The sequence below is a fragment of the Ixodes scapularis genome, unplaced genomic scaffold (assembly GCF_016920785.2).
Source record: "Ixodes scapularis isolate PalLabHiFi unplaced genomic scaffold, ASM1692078v2 PGA_scaffold1__304_contigs__length_218370807, whole genome shotgun sequence".
NCBI lineage: Eukaryota > Metazoa > Arthropoda > Arachnida > Ixodida > Ixodidae > Ixodes > Ixodes scapularis.
Genome location: NW_024609846.1, coordinates 50,764,710 through 50,782,355, shown reverse-complemented (window position 1 = coordinate 50,782,355; position 17,646 = coordinate 50,764,710). Strand labels below are relative to the sequence as shown.

Genomic DNA, 17,646 nt, shown 5'->3' with positions numbered 1-17,646 from the left:
ATGCAAAAATATTATTATTAAAGGGGCCAAGAAGCGATTTCTCTACTTCCGCTAAATACTACTTAGAATCACTTCATAACGTTAAGAACTGAATAAACTTGCCTTAGTTTTTCTATCTAAGCAATGACAGTCGGCCGAAAAATTCGAGAAATATGAGCATCGTTCAACCCCTGAACTCTGAGGCAGGACAAGCGGCCATGAGGCGTGGTGCCTATTCTATGCCGCCAACGTTATTCATAGCCACGCTGAGGTTGGTAAAGTAGAAAACACATGCTAAGCTCCAGGCATTGTTTGAGTTCGGCTATTCCATCACCGCAGTGGTTGGACGGGAGCCACTACCTGAGTGCCCGCCGATTCACTGATTGCTACGAGCCGAAGTCGAGTGCTCACGCAGTTCTCGTGTCCAATCTATGAGCCGCGCTCGATTGTCGTCGGTTGAGTGTTTTCGATCCCAGAGTTAGGTCATGAAGCCTTGCGAATACAAGTCTAAAGGAAATAATCACCTTTTATTCTCGCAATTTAGCCGCGACCAAGAAGCTTTTGAATCAGTGGTGGTTTGTGCGAGATTAGGATCAGTACGCCTCTGCAAAGTCATGAACAATCCAACCCGATGTCGTTCCCTGATCCCCTATATTCCGAGAGGACTCAGTAATATTTATTTATATATTTAGAATGATGTAATTGAACACGTTCGCTAAAAACTGTCCAAATAGCCGTGCCTTTATTGTGTTAATATTTCCACGGTATTCCTGTGTTTTGTAATCAAGCTAAGTACTTGATTTATCTTTTCGAAGAGCGGTTTCTCATTAAGGTTTTTATATCTTAAAGTTTGAACTGACACGATTATAGTTTATTAGTAATGTACGTTCGGATAGATATCCACAGTAGTCTAAACAAAAAATACACTTCAAAGAATGTTGGTATTGATGGGGTTTTTACTTTTAATTTTCTGACACCTCCATGATACATCGAAACTAAGTTATTTGAATAGCGCTAATCCACAAACAAAATCTAATATGCACATTGTTTGCGAAAAAATAAAAAGCGAAAATTAAAAAAAAAAAAAAAAACAGCGTCAAGCAAGGCAGACGTTTTTCCGTCCAGAGGATTATGTTTCGAGCTGGAGTCCTACGCGTAGGCCTGTCATCAGTTTGAACATGAACATTCGACAGATATCATTTGTCTGTTAGGGGAAAACCTAATTAAAACGGGGGACATCCAACCAAGCCCTAACTAGGGACCCGACGCTTTGAGACTTACTCGGCCATTTCTGCAGGAGTGACTGTGGAGATTGCCGTTGAGGAGCAGTATTTTCGAAAATACTGTTCCTCAACGACCGCCGCTAGTCGCCCCAGAAGAAGTGGTCGAGTTTTTCATCAAAACGTTGGGTCTCGAGTTAGGGCATGGTGTAACTTTCTCTTTTCAAATAATCTTTGGTTTATTTACACAAAGAAGAAAGTGCCTTTTGAGTACGTTTTGACGCGATTATAGTGCGAATGTTTTTTTTTTTTTTTGGGCGTACTTCAAATAAATGCTTTGTTGAAGTTCAATGCTTGTCATGTCTATCGCCTGTCCCTGCCCTTGCCTATTGCGGGCTGTTTCGCCAATCTGTAATTTGTGAGCCATAGTATGGAGCTTCTCAAATGCTCGGGATTTGTTCTTAATCATTCGAAAAGCATGCTGTCCGCTTGATAAATATATTAAGGTGAACAAACATTTTAAACTCTATTTTCGCGTTTTACCACTCGTTCCCAGCTCCCAGCTTCTTCCCGTATGCGTGGAAGATACTGCGACCCTTTATGTCTGAAAAAACGGCAGGAAAAATGCAGATATTTTCTTACGGTAAGGAATGTTTTAATCTAAGTATGCTTGTCTGTGTGTGTGTCATTGTGTGTGCCCCTGCGCATGAGTTTGTTTGTGTATGTATAGGTTTTGCATGAAGTTGAGTTGTAAGGGGCATTGTGACTAGTTCCAACGAGGGGCAGCCAATGCCAGCGTTATTAATCTCAGCTGCTCTCCATTTTTCTCCTTTTCAATCCATAATTTTCTTTGCGTTTCAAATTAATATATAATGTCGGCGCAGATTAATTTATTATTAATCAGTTAATGCCATTCAGAATAGTCATTACACATATTTGCAGTTTGATCTTCAATAAGAATGTGAGCCCAGTTGATAGACATAAAATAACATTAATTTCATAGATGTGCTTCACAAGATATTTTTCCAGCAGCTTAGCTGACATATAGCTAATGACCCTAACCGCTTGATCTGGTATTTTAAGCGTAATTTTTCTCTGGTCCCTTTATTCTTAAAACTATTTATTATAAAACATAAGTGCGGTCAAAGCTTGAGTATGCCTGCATCTGTGATGCTGGCACCGCCTACCTTACTGACTTATTCGGATTAATTCAGAAGAGATCCGCGTGTTTTATTCTGGCTAATTATAATCCCATCGATAGGGTAACATCAATAAAAAAACACTTCCACCCAGTCTCGCACATTGCCGCGAAATTTCAAGTATTTGTTTTTTCTTGCATACTTTTTCATCACAACATTGTACTCAAGAATCAGGTGTCACCCCACCATCATTTGTTTCCGCACGCATGGATCACCGTCACAAAGTAGGCGTTCCATTTTTGCCATTATAACAAATATTTTGAACCATGCCTCTCTAAAGGTTCGAATGAATGGAATAGTCAACCTGCATCACTTACATCAATTGTTAATTGTGTTCTTTTTTGTTCGAATGTTTCAAAACCATGTCTTCCCAGTTGTTTATCTACTTTGAATTTTCCACTGTTATTCTGTTTGTTTTCTCGACATCACGCTGTGCAATGCCTCTGGCCCTGAAGGCAAAACAAATAAATAAGTAAAAAGTCCCAGGACACCTAAGCACTTCTTATGAGTTGTGAATGCAAAAGCATGAATGTCGTTCTTCCGCTCTCTTAGTTCGTCTGCGGCGTAGTGGTGTGGACAGTCACGCTTCGCTACTGCGGATGTTGCGGCCGACGGCCGAGCGCGCGCTTTCGTGAAGTGACCGCGCCGTGCTGAGCTCGGCCGTGCAGTCTCTGCAGAATCTGCCCGGACGAGCTCTGCGGTCAACGCTCCCTCTTCCGGGCGGCCGGGCCTCTGCGTGCCCTGCGCCGCCATAAGGAGGGCTTCTCCGGTAACGATTTTTAGAACTATGCCGCGCGAGAGCCAATGGGCGCCTCGTTCCTTAATGATACGCGCCAGGCAATGGGGAACCTATCCATCAGATCGCGGCGTTACTTCGCTCCATTGAGACAGGGGAGTTTAGGAGCCGTTTGGCGCGGCTTCAAAGCTGATGACGTCGATTGGGTCCAAAAAACAGTTAATACTTTCGCAATAATAAATTAACACATATTTCAGAAGGCTGGAAACCGGTATTATTCCAGTACGTGGACCCATCTGCGATACCGGTTCACTGGGGAGGAACGCTGATGGGACCCGGTGATGACCCGGAATGCACCCACATGGTATGACGGGAATTTCCATTCAGGGTGCAAGGGCGTCGAAGAAAAGAACGGAGCTCGGGTATATCCGGAAAAAATGCCGATTGGTTAGCGAATGTAGCGGCAAATCAAACATGCATGTAGACGAAGATTTAAAATTCCCTAGCCTGACCATTAAACATTTAAGAACGCTATTGGAACCGCGCAACACCCATTACATCTGCGGACAGCTTTAAGGCTCTCGCAGTATTGCGTATGAGGCACTCAGTATCTTTTAAATGCCAGCACCAATCTGAATTGTTCATTTCTACTATACACCTCATAAACATGTGTACGAGAAAATTTGCTCGACCTCCACCTGAGATGGAGCGCAATGGGCTCCCTCTAAGCGACTGGTGCGCCGCTGAAAACAATTCTCCCAGAACCGGCGTCGATACAGGGACGTCTCCATGGCTAGCGGTGCGCTCTGTTAACTGAGCTTACAAGACGATATCCATCAGTAGAGCAAGATGATGTTATCAGTTGCCACCAGTCTTGATTATGATACTGTGACGTGCTGGCACATATAAGTGAAGTGCTGAAAAAACGAACCGAGTTATAAGAGAAGATGTATTATAGAGGTCCAGACAGTTGACGTCAATGCCACTCCTACATTTCTAAAGATTCTTGCATTCAAGGATACCTAAAGAAAACTAAACCACAAAGCGAATCTAGGTTGAAAAATTGGTCGGTGCATAGGTGTACTATGTTGCATAAATTTCCGCAGAACCACGTGTGCCTGGCACAAGAAAGGAGTATGTGTAAGGGGGGGGGGGGGGGTAGGGTTTAACTCTTCGCCGAGTCTCGTTTAAGATTCACGTGACCTTCGCCGTTTTAATCAGACAGGAGCGCGTCGCGTTGAATCGAGCAAACATGCAAGCCAGCAGATGAGAAATTGCTGCAAAAACCACTATTGTTGGTTGTCTATAAATTGAGATAGCATTCGTCCAGTACCTCAAGGGCGACGTCTAAGAGGACCTATAGGACGACCCCTGGGGCGATCTCAAGGACGACCTCTAGGATGACGTATAGGAAAACGTCGAGGACGACGTCTAGAACAACCTCAGGGGGATCTGAAGGATGACCTCTAGGACAAAGTCGCTGCTGAAACAAAGTAGATAAATCTAGCAGAAAGGTCGACGGAAAACACTGCGCAGATGTCTTAATATTATTTTCAGGTAAACTATCAACCCTAAATAGGTCTTTGCGGAGGCCACGTGTGGAGGCTCAAATTTATTTTTCGTATCACAGATAATGCCGCTCGTATTTAATATAATCGTAAAGCTGTGTCCACGCTTTTTGCCTAGCTTCTAAGAAATAATCAACTGTCTGATTACTTTTAGAGTTTACTACCACCTAAATTACTTACCATAGGCTTATACCTGTAAATATTTTTTGAAAGTCGATTTTTGAACTCCACGTGGCTCGTATATTCGTGAATGAAAAACATTGTGGTGTTTGTTTTTTCACTGGAGCTGGTTATGCTTTCAAAGTCTGCCAGAATATAAAAAAAGTCACCGGCATGCAATGTCTCCAGCATACTCTAACATGTCGGAAGTGAAAATTTTGCGAATCAAAAAGACAAATTATAATCGATGCAGATCGGACGTGGGGGCCACGTTCCAGAGCATCTTTACCTAAAGAATCGATCGAGTGACTCTGAAGATTCCGATACTACGACCTGTATCCTTGAGCGAGGCCAGAACCTGGATGTCCCTGTCAAAGTTGAACGCGAGGGATCCGTCCTACGCTGGAAGTTTCAAACCGGCCCAGGACACGAAGTGGGCTTCGGTGTCACCTGGAGTCCAACCGGAGACACCATACCAACTCAGGAGATCCTGCAGCCCACCAGGGTGAAATGCGACCTGGTTCCCGAGATCGGAGAGCTGAGTTGTGCCAAGACCGGAACATGTACGGCCGGCTCGAGGGAGCACTTTATTTCTTTATTTCCTGACAAATAGATGTATGTAAATTTCTTGGTAGCCTGGTCATTGATAGAGCGTTAACAAGGCAAGGTTTTTATGCATGAAAAAAGTAGAAAGCCGACGCGTTGACTCAGTAATCTTGTATGTTATTGCTTACGTTAGTAACCAATGTGGTTGGTTTAAATTTTCGGTGGACAGATTGGACGATTAATATATGATAATCAATACTACCAAAAAACCTTAAAAGATAGAAAAAAGTTGTGTGTTTCGATGTTGGTATATTTGATTACTCAGAAAAAAATCAGAACCTATATCAATTTATTTGAAAAAAAAAGAAACCAACACCTTGCCCTGCTGTACTCATAAGGAACCGTAATTTGTCAGCAACTCGTCTTGAGGAGCTGCTGGATTTGGCAAAAATACCTTGTAAATTTTATCAACTTTGGTGGTCACAATAGGTCACATTCAGAATATGGACGTAGTTTTCAATACCTCTTGTTTTAGTTTTACTTAAAAGTGAGAAGGTCTCGCATACAACATTCTTTGCGACGAAGAATTTAAATTTGCTGTTGAAAAGGTCCTCAAAAAGGAGTTTAAATATATTTAATATCTAGTAAATAAAAATGCAAGTGAAAGGGACGCCTGCACTTAAAAAGTATTATCGGAAAGTTTCTTTAGCATTTGCATGGAGGCAGCCATGTTGCTGAGTGCTCCTGGTATTTACTTAACAGTGTATATTTCAAGTTTGCATATTGCTGCTATTATGAAAAACATTGAAACAGCGCGAAATTAGCGAAAGAGAAGAACAAGGAAGTGAACGATCACAACTTGAAGTTTATTCCTGCGAGGAACAGAAAGGAAAACATAAAAAGGATGCAAGATAGATAAAACATAATCTACCCTTTTGAGGCACGCCCAACACTTAAACAAATTTGCCGAATTTCTTGATAAAAGACACTTAGTCATTTGCCAAAGCCAAGGATTGGGCACTAACACACGTGTCCGCTCCGTATGTAGAAATAAAAAAAAAACACCTCATGAAGTTCTCTGGTCACTTCGTTTTGGTGACAAGCCAGAATCTTAATCTCCGTGAAAACTGGAAATTAAGATTTGCTTTTTGCACATTTCTCTTAGTGCATTAACTAGTCAAACTTCACGCCTTGTTGATGCTATTACGCTGTTTCTGTAACCCTAAGAAATAACCCCATGATTTGTTTTAGAATTACCAATACCACTCATATTTTCAAAATCTTCCTTTTGGGTTTTGCTTTTAGGACTTATTTTATTCATCCAGTTGAAGTTATTCAAAGTCAATTACTGTACTGCTTTTAGAAGGGCGATTCGGCAATTTTTTTATGGTCCCTGATTTGCCTCAAAATGGGCTCAACACACCGATAGACACGGCTGTACCAGTTCTCCAAGTACTGTGGGAAAAGAAAACAAATTCGCGAAGCTATTGAATTTTTGAGGTTCGCTTTCATCCGTTTTTTCAAAGCCCTTTTCTCACACTTCAATGTTGCCCCTACTGGCAACATTGAAGTGTGACGACAGAAATGGTACAAAGTGGGCAGTAAGCCATGTTCCCAACTGATTACAAACCGTTTGATGGCGAGAAAAGAGTGCTTGGTAGCTGATTCACAAAGAAGCACGCAAAAAGCACTCGACATACTCTTCTTAAGACTACCTGCGTGACCTGAAAGTATGTACCATTGGTGACGTCACACCTCTGGAGAGCACGTGGAAATTTGAATGTTGGTCTCGGCATCATCTTCATTTACGGTTTTCTCACTTACTGTTTTGAATTTTGATAAAATAAATAGCATACCGTGAAGAGTAAAGTCCGAGTAGTCAGAAAATGGAATTTTTTTGGTTAGCTCAAAAACCGGCTGGAGTACCCTTTTAAGGCTTTGATACAATCTTGCAACGCAAGTTTTCTAGCCAGAATCACGATTTATAAACCAATCCCTTAGACCATTGGTTTTCAACCATTCATGTCTCGTGGACCCCTTGTTGATCGGTGGAGAGGATGGAGGGCCCCGTCCGTGGTGAGAGGAAAGGAAAGGTACAGGTTAATTATGAGAATGAGTTTATAAGTGGATAAAACTAAGGGCTGGTGTGAAGTAGGCTTCTTTCATTGACATACGCACGGGAAAACTCACCCAAAAATTGAAACGATTCTTCTCAATCGGATAAAAGACAACATTTATTGCCGGGCTTAACTGACGAGACAGGGCTTTGCGGACCCATCGAATGCCTTCGCGGACCCCAAAGGGCCCGCGGACCCCCATTTGAGAACCACTGCCTTAGACAAGGAGAAATATAATAAGGGACAAGATGACACAAAACTCTCAAATTCAGCTAAGTTTATTCGCAATTGAACAACTTATAGCCGTTCAACCTGAACTCTAAAATCAAGGTCTGTAGTCTTATACCCTTTTGTCTTATATATAATACACCCAAAACTTCACTTGGACGTACAGGGCACTGACGTCGAACTGACGACTTCAACTTTTACGAGGGGCTTGTTTACGGGGCGATATGACTTATTAAACAGCTAAGGTAATTATCGAAATCTACATAAAAAACAATTTGGTTTTGCAGTAGGACCAACAAAACCTTGATTATTTGTTTGTAATCAGTAACACGTACATAAGCTATTTTATAAGTTATACCACTCGGTTATCACGGAAATTGTGTGAGCCAGCCTTCAATAGTTTAGAATGAACGCGCGAGAAAGTTCCTTCTTTTGTGAGCTTTTGTTGTTGTTGAGGGGTGGGTGGTCAAAGGGGGTAGTGCGGTCTTTTGCTGGGTCCACATGGTCTTGAGTGGGACTACCTTTTTGGGTAGCTTGACGGCGGATGTCTGTGGGTGGTGTGGTGTCTGGGTGGAGGTCAGTCAGTCAGGCCCAGTTCCGCCAAATTTGCGGAGGCATGCGTTTTTCTATTCTCTCTTTTCTGTCTGCGTGAACTTCTATTAATTGTTATTCCCTTGCGAATAAGCTCAGCTGTGTTTGAGATATTGTGTCGCCTTGTCCGTTATTTTATTTCTCCTTGTCCCAGGATTTTGATTGTGATGTTTCATTACAAGCTGGCCTGCATACTTTCGCTCTTTGCAACAAAATATGATTTTTTCCTTCCCTTTGTAGTAAGTGAAGGAATTTTATATAACACCTTTACACTAATTTCTACGAGAAGCAAAATAGTTTTCGATGATTCATCGTGGCGTGATTAATGCCTTTTTATAAACTTAGCGACGGCACCTTTGTTCTACACTCCCAAACTACGAACGAACTAAAATTAGTTTGACGTTTTAAGACAAACACCTTAATAAAAGGGCTAAAACATATTTTATGTTGAGCAACACTAAATTTTTGATACTATTTTAGAAGCCGAGGTTTATTTAAAGGCACCCTTGGATTGGTTCGCTTGAATTAAGACAATAATGATTAAAAGTTAGCATCTTCAATCTATGCTTAGCTCCTATGGAATTGCTAGCGCTTGGTTGAGTTTCTTTTAGACTGAATAAGACAAAAGTATCACAAGCCAAGGCAATATCAGCCAGTTGTGATTTTAGCGAATGGGTTAGCGGGTGTGAGCTAAAGACTAAAATTCGATAGTTAATATGAAGACAAATATAGGGAAATTAAATGTTCTTAATATATCAATCAATCATTTATCCACAAAAAAGCAGTTAAAGTCATTTTGAGTAGTATTCACTTTATTACCACTAAATATGTTTCCTCAGACACCCTGTATACCTTGTTTTGTTACCCCCACCTTCACATTTAAGTTGTGACTAGATTTTCTGTTCAGTCCTAGTATGGAATTGTTATAAATTTAATGACTTTTTATTAACTGAATGAAGTCGTTCCTTTCTTTTTCAGACATCTTCAGGTTTGACAACAGCTTCAGCTGGTTCACAAAAAAACAGATTTCTTATGCACTGCAAGTGATGAACCCTGAAGAAGCAGCTCGTATTGGCCACTGCTAAATGTTGCATCCTCTACCTTGTACTTTCCTTTGATTCTCCATGTAAGGCATCAACCGGAAACATGGCATGTGAATAATCTCAGGGAAGCTATAAATAGTGGGAGAGGTCACTAAAAGCGCTGAAGCGGTAAAGAACATCTGGTGCATTTGAGCCGCTTCCTGTACATATGTACACAGGTAGAAAGTAGGATTTTGTTTCGAGTTGTACGCATTTTGATATATTGTTAAATGTGAATAATAAACGATATCTGAGAAGCGTGTTTTTTTGTTCTAACGTGGTACTTGGCGACCGTTTCCTTCTATAATTGTGAACATCAGGAAAGTAAAGAATAATCACTGCACTTAATAATGAACATGCACAAGCGTTTTTGTCCTAATTACCATGTTTCTTAATTAGGCAAAAGTTATTTCACGTTCAATAAACTGCAAAATAATTATTCTGTCATGAGTGTGAGCAATACGTCTGGCTCCTTTAGAATCTAAAACGTAAAGCGAAGGTTATCTTTACATGGAACATGTTCAGTTACTTTCATCATGCGGAGATAGAAAACCTCAGTGCAGACAAGAGTCCCATGACATATAGATAAACAATGTGGCCGTTACCTTTTATTTAAAGAATTGCGTTACCATATTTCTTCGGCTGAATGCATGTATACTTTGTAAAACAACAAACAAGAACACGATATCGGCGTTTTTCGCTTTGAACTAAGACAATAAATCAACTATCACTTTGCCTCAAACTAGTCGGCTTGATAGCAACCCTTCGATTCTAATTAAATTCGATTGAAGTCCTTGTTCCTTCCCATGGACCGAAAATGAACTTTGGCGACAGCCGAGGCGTTGCACGTTCTACTCTACGAAGACTACACACTGTCACACTGCACACAAAAGTAGACGTCATGGGATGTCAAAGTTCTACGCGATGTCATGGCGTCCTGTGACTTAAACATATCTGTGTCATTACATCACTGTCGGATGCACGTCACTGTGTCCCGTGACATTAGGATGCCACCAACATTACTATACTACCTCAGTCGTGAACCTCCTTCGGAAGTGGGTACACCCCCCCCCCCCCCTCTCTCCGTCACTTCAGTCCGCTTCCTCCCGTTTAAAGCGCCATCTAGATTTTCGTTTCATAACTGCGTGTTCCATAGAGCTGAACTGAAACGTCATCTAGACGTTGTGCTTTGAAACGTACGTATTCCATGGAACACACTGCAGTTACCTTAGGAGCCGCCTCGCGTGTTGAACGAAGGAGGCGATCCGTGGTGGCAGAGGGGGGATACTGCTCGTGCAAGCAGCGTCTATGAGCAGTTCCGCAATTGGGCTAACCTAATAACCTTGGATGCCACGTCATCATGTTCCGTTACGTCATGCTGTGACGTGAGGTTCAGAATCACGCACTGTGTTGCCAGGTAAATAATGTTGCAATGCCACGGGAGACGGTGACACTTACTGAAGACATTTTTTCATTATATATGAGATAAATGTTTTAAACTAAAATTAGTGGATACATTTTTTTTGTTGAACATAAGGGGGAACTTTTTCAAATAAATCTAGCTGCGAAATGTCTCCGCCACGGATCATACAGGAAACACCCGGTGATCCACTGAAAAACCTCTGCCGTAACGGCCGTCGTCGTAAAACAAAACAAAAACAAATATCGGTGATCGCTTGTTTGTGTTAACCGTGTGGCCCTCTGTGCACATGTGATGTCATGCAATAATTCGTTATCTTGGCTAATCAAAGGTGCACCAGCGGAAGTACAATGCTGATTTAATACTCAAAGTTCGAGCGCGCGCAACATGTGCTTGTAAAAAAAAGAAAAAAAGCTCTTAGCAAGGTATGGTTATAATGAATTAATACTAAAGGCACGTTCACACTGCCTCGTTTCCTGAGGTTGTGTTATGTTATGGAAGCTTACGTCGGCGTATGTCGATAGTCACCAAGACATCGGTGTTTCCTATGAAACGTGGCAACCAGTTCAAGGAGCAGACTGGCAGGCGATATTTGACAAACGGATATGCCACCATAGCACGGGAGCTCTGCTGCAAGGAAACACAACGAAACGGTCCTGTGAGCATGTGCCTTCAGTCAAAATAAGAACGACAGGCTGTTTTTGTTTTTCTTTTCAAACACCGATCCTCCAGCATGAGGTCCATACCTTCCGCCGCTCTTTGGCAGCGCATTCGTGCTCGAAATACACGAGACGCCCAAGCGCTTTCGCAGGTAGGAGGCTCGCGCTGAAGGTTTACAGCTAAAGTCCCTCACTCCCGTTCTCACCTTGTCAGCGACGTCACACGATGTCGTTTTCCCAGGTAGAAACTCGACGACTCACCAGGTTCATATGAAACCCGTTACAGCATATAACGCTGCAACCTTCTAAAATTTATTCTTGAGAGCATAGTCCATGCAGTGTTGTCCGCATTTACCCAGGCGACGTCCCTTATTTACGTTTTGTTTTTTAAACGAATGCCTAAAATAAGCATGATGTGGTGTGAGCTGGGGTTAAACTTTATGTCTAGATTTTTTTCAAGGTACTGCCACTTTCTCGAAGATGTATCGTCGCCGAAGTAAATGGCTGTTATACTTGGTTGCATCACTCACCGTCAAGTGTTGACTGGCCATCTGTGCTAAAATAGCATGGTTTTATCAAAGACGTCACCTAATTCGTGCAGCTTGTTAGAACTTTGTCAGCGCGTATATTTCGTTAGTAGAACTAAAAAAAAAATCTCTTTCAATTTTTTTTTTGAGCAAGTATTTTGAGTAAGTATTTTGAGTAAGTACGTAGGCCCTTTAAGTTGTAATGTATCCTAACGTTTTTTTCTAAATTGCTGACGGGTAAAGGCACGAAGAACATTTAAAAATATGCTGAATTTTATTAGAAATAAGTGCAAAACACTGCAACGTTGTTATGAAGACATGATACAATTGATACGTCATCTGACCTTCCCAATGTCTCAGACACTACAAATGGTGACGTTAACATCCCGAGAGCATACACATTATTATTTATTTTATATCAATGCGCAGAATGAGGTGGTTTCGTAGCGTGATATCGGCATGAATGATGATTTTATTTCATGAACTGTCTTAAGAAACGAGAGATGGATGCCGTTTTATAATCCCGAAAGCAGAGGTCAGTCGCGAGAATGGAAGCACTGCGTTTCACCGCCACTGAAGTCTCGCGCTACCACCAGAGCGAAGGAGACAGTAGTGGCCACGTTCCGGGAGAGCGTCATTCTTACCCACTAGAGTGCCTTCATACACACGCGCGCTTTTGCTTGAGTGGTGACATCTCAGCCATTTTCACGCCCAATCGTTTTTTTTATGCATCTTGAAGTGCGCGCAATACGGTGTTACTCAGCTCGAGCCCGGAGCTTTGGCTAATGCATAGATGCCTTTTTATCGCCCAAGTCACGCACCGAGTGCGCGAGAGCATCACGCGCTGGCACATTCAGTGCAACAATGGATGTCTTCACCCTGAGACAGACAGACATGTAGGCACCCTATTACCCACTGGATTAAAGTGGTGACACTGGCGAGTTGGTTCATGACTACACTCCGTTTCATACTTAGTATGCAACGCTGTCCATGCTACTGGCGCGTGCGTGTCGCTTCATTTATAGTTTCGTATACAAAGTACACAAAGTATGAAACAGAGTATAAATGAAGCAAATACAGCGCACAGAAAAACAAAGACGGAGAGAAGAACATAGAACGTCCGCTGGTTCCGAAAGGCACGACTGTGTCGGCCGCTTCCTACAAAGATGTTACTAAAAATACAATAAAAAAACAATAAAAAAAACTATTCTTGCAGTAGAAGAAAAAAAGACAAAAAGGGGCCCTTCTATGATATTTCTTTACGACAACGCTCAATTTGTTGGCGACACGTTTTAAAAAAGCAATTTAGAAGAGAAGACAACAACCTTATATTGATTACTTATGGTCCCTGCTGTAATGACACAGCGAAGTGCGGCCGTTTCGGCCTATGGAAAATACTCTGTGTTGTCGAGTGTTTTTGAGGCACTCCGCTGTTGCGTTGGCAATATCTCAATGGTTTCGACAAACCCCCAGCTAAGTCTCCACAGCGGTCGCGCAGTCTTGGCATCGACGGTACCGAAAACATAAAACTTACACAGTAACTATGTACAATAGCGACGACAAAGTTCCTGCTTTCTGTTCTATGCACTTTTCAAACATTAAGAGACCCTAGAGCTTGAATTCTTATCGTATGTTTACGCAGCATCAGCAGAGTGAAAAATGGATTAATTAGTTTTAACAATGCACTGGCTCCACATACGACTTGGCGGTCTCCATACAATATGTTTACCATTTCAATCTCAGCTGTGTTTTTAATTACTGATTTCGTGTGTCCACATTTGAAAAGGGTACGTTTTTTTCTTGTGTATTTCCAACCTGAAAATGATAATCAAAATATGATTTGAAGAGACGTTGTTTTATTAGACATTTTCGTCTTCGGTTTGGTTATTTGGATGACAGGCAAACACTTCAGAACAAGTGTAAAGTTTGCTCAATCTAGGTCTTCTAGTGTAGAAAACCATTGGCTAGGTTGTAGAACATAAATCGCGCGCAATGGAGTGTGTGAGAACAAACTATAATATAATAATGCTTATTGGTAAAAAAATATTTCTGATCAATGACTACAGTTTGTTACCTCAACATGGATATAAGATAACGCCAGATCAAAGTATTTAATCTGGAGGCGTTAAATTCACGCTATATGTGCCCACAGCTTGTGTTGCTTTCACAAGTTGAGTTTTGCTCATCTCTTTATCACCCGAAGTTCAATGCGGAGCGCAAGTTGAACTTGAACTTTGAACTTTGAACTTTATTTCAGCAACATTAGGCCGAGGACACCGGACAAAAAGCTAACAGAAGCTAGCTTGACTGGGTCCGGTGCCCTTGCATGTACAGGGAACACAACCATATTTAAACAATCCTAAGTATTTCTTACAATATTCAAATCAAACAATTTAAAATTTTCCAATAAAATTTTAAAATCACGACATTAGAGAACATTTTTTTTTCTTAATTTAACAACACAAAAAAGTACGCAATGTTTTCTTAGTTATACAATGAATATCGATGCGGTTCATTACAATGTTGTTAAGCAATGTAGGTAGATTATGAGCAAGAGACTGCAGTGCATAATTTGTACGGAAATGGGGAACCTTCCAGAATTCTCTACGACAAACATCGAAGACTGATTCACGCTCAGTTAGGTTTGCTAGCTGTGACAAAAAAGCAATAAACTCCAAAGTTGAAAAGGCATAAGAAAATAGGAAACGGTAGTCATAAATACAAGAAACTTTCATGATATTGTTCGTCTGCTTCTTTTGCAGGGGTTGTGGTGACGGCAGAACGCCCAGCTCTGATTGACTCTTGTTGAAGGATAGTGAGTGGTTCTTAAGGCAGCTTGGTTTGAGGTCGACCCACTATTCTTTGATCAGAGCGAATCAAAGCTTGGCGTTCTCACGTCAACACAACCCCTTGAAAAGCTTTAGGTTTTGGATGTAGGAATGCAAACTTTGCTTAAGATAAAACTAGAATTTACTCTAGAAAAAAGTAAACTGAAAATTAAAAAAAAAATTCCGAGCAGATAAGATTATTTATAAAAATGGCATTCTCAGTTAAAGAAAATAAAAAAAAAACTTGAGATTGTGAAGTCTCATTGAGTAGTGGCAACAATTGCGCCTGCTAGACAAAATGCAAACCTGCAGTGTTGTGTCAGGGGAAGTAAGTTTTTATTTATATCTATGAGGGAGTTGTGCGCTTTCAATTTAAGTGTCTTAAAACTTCACAATTTTTTACCAAATATAACCTCTGCTGAGGTTATATTTGGTATCTGGGAAAATCTTGGGGTCTAGTGAATCAGGAAGGAGCACACCTGGGAGCTGCAAGACAGGGTGTCTGCCAGTCAAGATGCTTTAAAATCTCTAAAACAGGTTAGGGAATGTCATTGTTAATTTAAAAAGGACCGATAAATATAAACCGATTGATATATAGTTTCCGCCTGTGAAAATGCTTTAAAATCTTTCAAACAGATTTAGTGAATGTCATTGTTTTTGCAGAGGGCAAGCCGTCTGCTTCTTGCACAGAAGTGACGGTGAAGTCAGAACAACGTCGAGCTCTGATTGGCTTTGACTGGAAGGATAGTCGGTAGACCTGAATGCTAGATGCTTTGAGGTCTGCCCACTATTTTGTTTTAGTCAACCTTTAAGAGCTCGGCGTTCTGATATCATCGCCACCCCTATGCAAGGAGTAGACGAACTTTCGCTCCCCATTGAAAAGGACCGATAGATATACGCCGGTTGACATTTAAAAGAATTCGGGTAAACAAATGACTTTGATATGTCCAAGGCAGCCGTCAGAGTATTCCACAGAATGGTTCTGAACTTAGTCTAGGGTTCTAAAACTCAGACCAGTATGATGGCCGCTACGAGGGCCGGCTTTTGTGCATCCGATATTTCGGTGGCCGAATAGCCGACACGCCAGACAAAGTCGGACAGAGGAGTAGGGGCAAATGCGCAAAAATGTTTGCGAGAAACAACGCAACGTATATTCTCTGTTTTAATAGGTAACCTTCTGCTACTGCCGCATGTATACTTGCTTTTGCATTACGGCCGACCGCAGCCAACGGTACGATCCGATGGAGGGAATCCAGCAGCGCCCAAAGTGCATCGTCATGGCGCTTATATTTTTGTGCGTTTGAGGTCACTCGGTTCCTTGCTAAACCAAGAACAGAACGCCAAAAAGAAAAAAAACCGCAGGATCACGCTACTTTTTTTTTTTTTTGTGCGATTGTGTGAATAGTTTATCATGTCTTAGCAAACGCGCAAATACGACGAGCGCTATAACGGCACACTTTTAGCGCCGCGTGTGTCGCCCATTCGGATCGTGCCGCTAGTTGGGGTCGAACTTAACGTAAAATGGAGTAAAGACATTTCCTGGGGTTATCACCCTGGCGAAGAATGCTGACTCACGAGCTGTGGACGCATGCGCAGCATGTGATATGCTGCACAACAGAGCAACAGCGCCTGCTTGGAAGGCGTTGCACAGCTCAGCAGAAAAAGATGGGAGCGCGCAGGCGGTGTTTTCTCTGGAAAGGTCTATAGCTCTGGATTGGTTTCATGACTTCTGACGGTCCACACGTCCTGACAATGACAAGGTTTAGAATGGCGCCACCCCACAAAGAGCCGGGATGCTTTCGATAGCACCGGAAAACGCTCTATCTGTTGGCATGTTTGACGAGTCACTCAAATAACGCTGGAATTGAACGTTAAAAAAAAAAAAAAAACGTTTTGCACAAGAGCGAGTGTTTTCAGGACATTTTTTACAAAAGCAAATAAGAAAAAGTATCACTTTGACTTGTTGTGTAGTGGGCACCTTGGATATCATACACCGAACACACACACACAAAAAAAACAAGAAAACCGGAAAGCAAACAGCTCAATACAATACACAAAGTAATATATATATATACATATATATATATATATATATATATATATATATATATAGAGAGAGAGAGAGAGAGAGAGAGAGAGAGGGTGTTTCAGAAAACGCAGGCCAAATCGCTCCTGCAAAAACTACTTATCACAATGAAAAAAGGCTTGTGGCGTTTCGGAGGGGCCCATTTAAGAAAATGATTAAAGTCCCGGATAATTAACTTTTTAATTATTTTTGCGTAATTAACTTTTTTACTATTGTGTTTAAAGGCATGGTTCAAATTAGAAAATTGCTCAGCATCATCGAAAACCACTAAATCAACAAATTGCAGAACGATAGAAGGCACGCGAAGCATTTTACGGCTCTCTGAAAAACCGCACAAAAACTTCGGGTGTTTAATCGGTTTGCTATCGGAGCGCATCTCAGCCCCGGTGGCACCGCACCCCGTGGAGAGATAATGCAACCAACCTCTGCTGCGCTGTCATCGCGCGACGCAGCAGAGTCTGGTTGCACAATCTCTCCACCGGGCGCGGTGCTGCCGGGGCCGAGGGGCGCTCCAATAACGAACCGAAACTTAAAAACCCGTCCAATTTTGTGCGGTTTTTCAGAAAGCCGTAAAATGCTTCGCGTGCTTTCTATCGTTCTGCAATTTGTTGATTTAGTGGTTTTCGATGATGCTAAGCAATTTTCTAATTTAAACCACGCCCTTAAACACAATAATAAAAAAGTTAATTAGGCAAAAATAA

At 41.6% G+C, this 17,646-nt stretch overlaps 1 protein-coding gene across 1 annotated transcript in view; it reads left to right on the top strand.

Moving 5' to 3' along the window:
• The window catches only part of LOC8038603 (SEC14-like protein 2), a 36,149-nt gene extending 26,467 nt beyond the window's left edge, over nt 1–9,682 (top strand). Inside the window, exons 9-12 of the mRNA XM_029976854.4 lie at nt 1,756–1,842; nt 3,392–3,498; nt 5,115–5,424; nt 9,322–9,682. Of these exons, the coding sequence (XP_029832714.3) occupies nt 1,756–1,842; nt 3,392–3,498; nt 5,115–5,424; nt 9,322–9,428 (611 nt within the window). The 3' untranslated portion in view covers nt 9,429–9,682. The remainder of the gene's footprint in view (nt 1–1,755; nt 1,843–3,391; nt 3,499–5,114; nt 5,425–9,321) is intronic.
• The last annotated feature ends 7,964 nt before the right edge of the window (nt 9,683–17,646 follow it).